Genomic DNA, 3,301 nt, shown 5'->3' with positions numbered 1-3,301 from the left:
AAGGGTACTATATATATATTGTCATTGGTAAAAAAATATATACATAGGTAAATAAAAGATATAGCTAAAGTTGACTTACATTCATAGTTCTACCTAGACGATTTTGCTCAACAAGCTGGTCTTCTGCCCATTTTGACAACCTTGTAAATGTGCTTGCTGCTTCCAAACAACGTGTATCAAACCAATTTTGAACCTTTTGCCTTAAATTTTCCAATAAAACTACAACTGATAGTTAAGAAACAACATTAGATTAATATGTAAATACAATATATATATATATATTACATACATATACATGCTACTAGAAATCATATACCATAAACTTTATAATTTTTTTTTCTAGTTTAACAAATAAAATAAGCAATACTTTTTGCTGCATCTTGTATATTTCTCAATATACCAGTTACAAAATACAATATACCATAATAGAAAATGAATATACCAAACAATAGATAACAAACAAAAAATGAAAACCAGAAAAAAAAAATCCGAATCAAACATATACCAGGAAAGTCTCTAGCTTCTTTCCAAACAGAATTTAAGCTTTCAGATATATTTGAGGTCATAATGGTGTATCTTCTTCTAGTAGAATATGATCTAGCCCATTTCTCATATCCAATTTGAAGAAGATATTCACGAATTCTTGGTTTGATTGACTCCATTTGGCGCATATAAAACTCAAAGTCAATCTTTAAATAAGCTCTTGAACAATTCTCAAATAGCACATCATGGCCCTTGAACTTCAATGCAGATTTTAGGTTGTTCAACAAATGATAGGTGCATAAGACATGTTCTGCATCTGGATACACAGTAGATATTGCATTCTCAATACTCCTGTGTCTGTCTGAAACAATAACCAGATTATCTCGAGATCCTAATGCATCTCTTAATCTTTGGAAAAACCAAATCCAAGAAGAATCATTCTCAGAATCTCCGATGCCAAAAACTATTGGGAATATATGATTATTGGCATCCATGGCACATGCCATGAACAATGTTCCTGCAAATTTAGCTGTTAAAAATGTTCCGTCAACTGATATGACTGGCCTACAATACTTCCATCCTTCAAGGGAAGCTCCAAATGCCATGAACATATACAAGAATCTGCCTTCATCATCAGTTTGATAATCAACCACTGAGCCTACAAATGGAAATGATTGTACAAATCATAAACGCAATTTATATAAAAAGATGGCTTGTTTTTCCCACTCAGTACAGGAAACACATATACTATAGGTGAAAAAATATATATACTGATGACAAAAACTGATATACTAAACATGATAAACAATAAATAACAAAAAAACTACATAGAAATATGTGTTATTTATTGAAATATGTGTTGAGTACATCATAAACATATTTTATTAAAGAAAAATATATAGATATATCAATAAAAAAAACTACACCATAAAGACATACACAAAAACAAAACAAAAAATTACAAACCAAACAATCACATACCAGGATTAGAAGACTTTAGAGCATGGAGATATGATGGCAATAGAGCATATGACTCATCAGCAGATCCTTGTAATGCCTCCAATGCTTTTTCCTTTGCCATACGAGCTTTGAAGTAACTAATACGGACCCCATATTCTCTCAACATATGAGCTACTATCTTTTTAGGACATGTTGTTGCATCATCTCTTAGCAAGTTAGTTACACAATCACTCACTAATTTGCTAGTAGCTTGACGCTGATCATTTAACACAACATCAATTGGACAAGTATGATCCTTGACATACTTCCTTACCATCCAAAAATCTCCATTTCCATACTTTGAAGCCCTCATGTACCATTCACAATTTGGAACTACACATCTGACAACCAATCTAGTTTGGTTAGACTTAATAGTCACAAATTCAAAATTTTTCTTAATTGAGATCAACCCTAATGCAGTCTTCAACTTTTCTTTATTTTCAAAGAGGTATTTGACTTTCAGATCTTCCAATCCAATGGGATCTACAAATATAGAGTCTACGTTTTCTGAAGTTGGAGAATTGTTCATGTTGGTACTTAGAACAGTTGAACTACCATTGCTCCCACCATGAGAATTTGACGATGAACCTACTTCAAAGTTTGTGCCAAACTTTGAAGACAAATCTGATTCCATTATAGAGGAGTGATCAGTAACAGACTCCAACAACAAACGATTATTCTCAATGGACTTTTGAATTAGTTCAACCATTGGACGCTCCTCAAAACTTACAATGAGTGGGTATTTCATTTCTTTATCAGATTTTTCCATATGTAGGTACCAACTCATACCACTATCACCCATAACCTCTAAAATATTATTTCCATTCTCTCCAAGGTTCATATCAACAAAAATCCTAATGTAGTGGCGACGACAATCCAACTTTAGAGGCAACTCTTTATACAATAGTTGTAAAGCATCTAAAAATGTGGCATTGTCGTTAAGCAACATAGTTGTCAACCTATAACCCGCGAATTTTTCGTTGTCATTCCAATGTCCATCATACAATATTGTAATAGGAACCTTTCCCATAACTGGAAAAAAAATTATAAGAAAGAAGGAAGATTAGAAAACACAACTTAGTATACCACAACATTATTACACATGCTAGAAAGTAAAATAATATAAGATATTAAAATAAATATACCAAAATTATGAAACTATATACAACATAAAAAGGAGAAAAAAATTGGAATAATATTGGCAAACCAAGTGTGGTATATGACACCGCACAAAACAGATATATCAATCAAATACATTTCAACAAACCCATTTAATACATTTCAACAAGCACATTTAATAATTTATATTGCAACTAAACTTCATGGGCACCTTCCAATGGTTAAATAGCCTATTTAATTCAGAATTTTGATCAAATATATGATGACAAAACCAACTTAAAAGAGACTTTCATTGATGGAAGAGTTGAGTTGTGGAAAAGAAACTCAAATTGGCATGTCTTATTATATTTGCTTCACAAAACTATTTGACCACTCTAGCATTTAGAACACCACCATGTATTTTTGCACTTTATGAACTCAGAAAGAAACCATATAAGCAAAGCAAAGATTCTCAAAAAAACATATACCCTTCCAAGGAAATCATTAAAATATAATCATAAACAATTGTGAGGCAAAATTAATAGTCTTGTGTTTAGAAGCAAATCAGTACAAAATGGACAGCTGGGAGTACAAAAGACTTCAAGCCAAGTGACTTAAATTGCCAATTTGTAATGAAGACCCCATTAATATTTAACACATAAAACTTTTAAAATTAATAATAATAACAAAAAAGCTAATGGTGGCACAAGAAATCAGTCCA

At 31.5% G+C, this 3,301-nt stretch overlaps 1 protein-coding gene across 1 annotated transcript; it reads right to left on the bottom strand.

The window, feature by feature from the left end:
- Positions 1-219: 219 nt before the first annotated feature.
- On the bottom strand, positions 220-2,512 carry LOC133832996 (protein FAR1-RELATED SEQUENCE 5-like). The gene is made up of 4 exons (XM_062263263.1): positions 1,465-2,512; positions 506-1,141; positions 368-390; positions 220-225 (listed from the first exon to the last, which is right to left on the bottom strand). The coding sequence occupies exons 1-4, from the start codon at positions 2,510-2,512 to the stop codon at positions 220-222; spliced, it is 1,713 nt and encodes a 570-aa protein (XP_062119247.1).
- Positions 2,513-3,301: the final 789 nt, after the last annotated feature.

This window comes from Humulus lupulus, chromosome 4, assembly GCF_963169125.1.
Source record: "Humulus lupulus chromosome 4, drHumLupu1.1, whole genome shotgun sequence".
Taxonomy (NCBI): domain Eukaryota; kingdom Viridiplantae; phylum Streptophyta; class Magnoliopsida; order Rosales; family Cannabaceae; genus Humulus; species Humulus lupulus.
Note: the sequence above shows the minus strand (reverse complement) of the source record. Positions and strands in the feature narration are given on the sequence as shown.

What these genes read in the sequence shown, in the direction of transcription:
- LOC133832996 (XM_062263263.1), bottom strand. Translation starts at nt 2,512, where the DNA reads ATGGGAAAGGTTCCTATTACAATATTGTATGATGGACATTGGAATGAC. An exon ending in TCTAAAGTCTTCTAATCCTG is followed by an intron (nt 1,142 to 1,464) that starts GTATGTGATTGT and finishes TTCCATTTGTAG; the next exon opens with GCTCAGTGGTTGATTATCAA. An exon ending in AGAAGCTAGAGACTTTCCTG is followed by an intron (nt 391 to 505) that starts GTATATGTTTGA and finishes TGGTATATTGAG; the next exon opens with AAATATACAAGATGCAGCAA.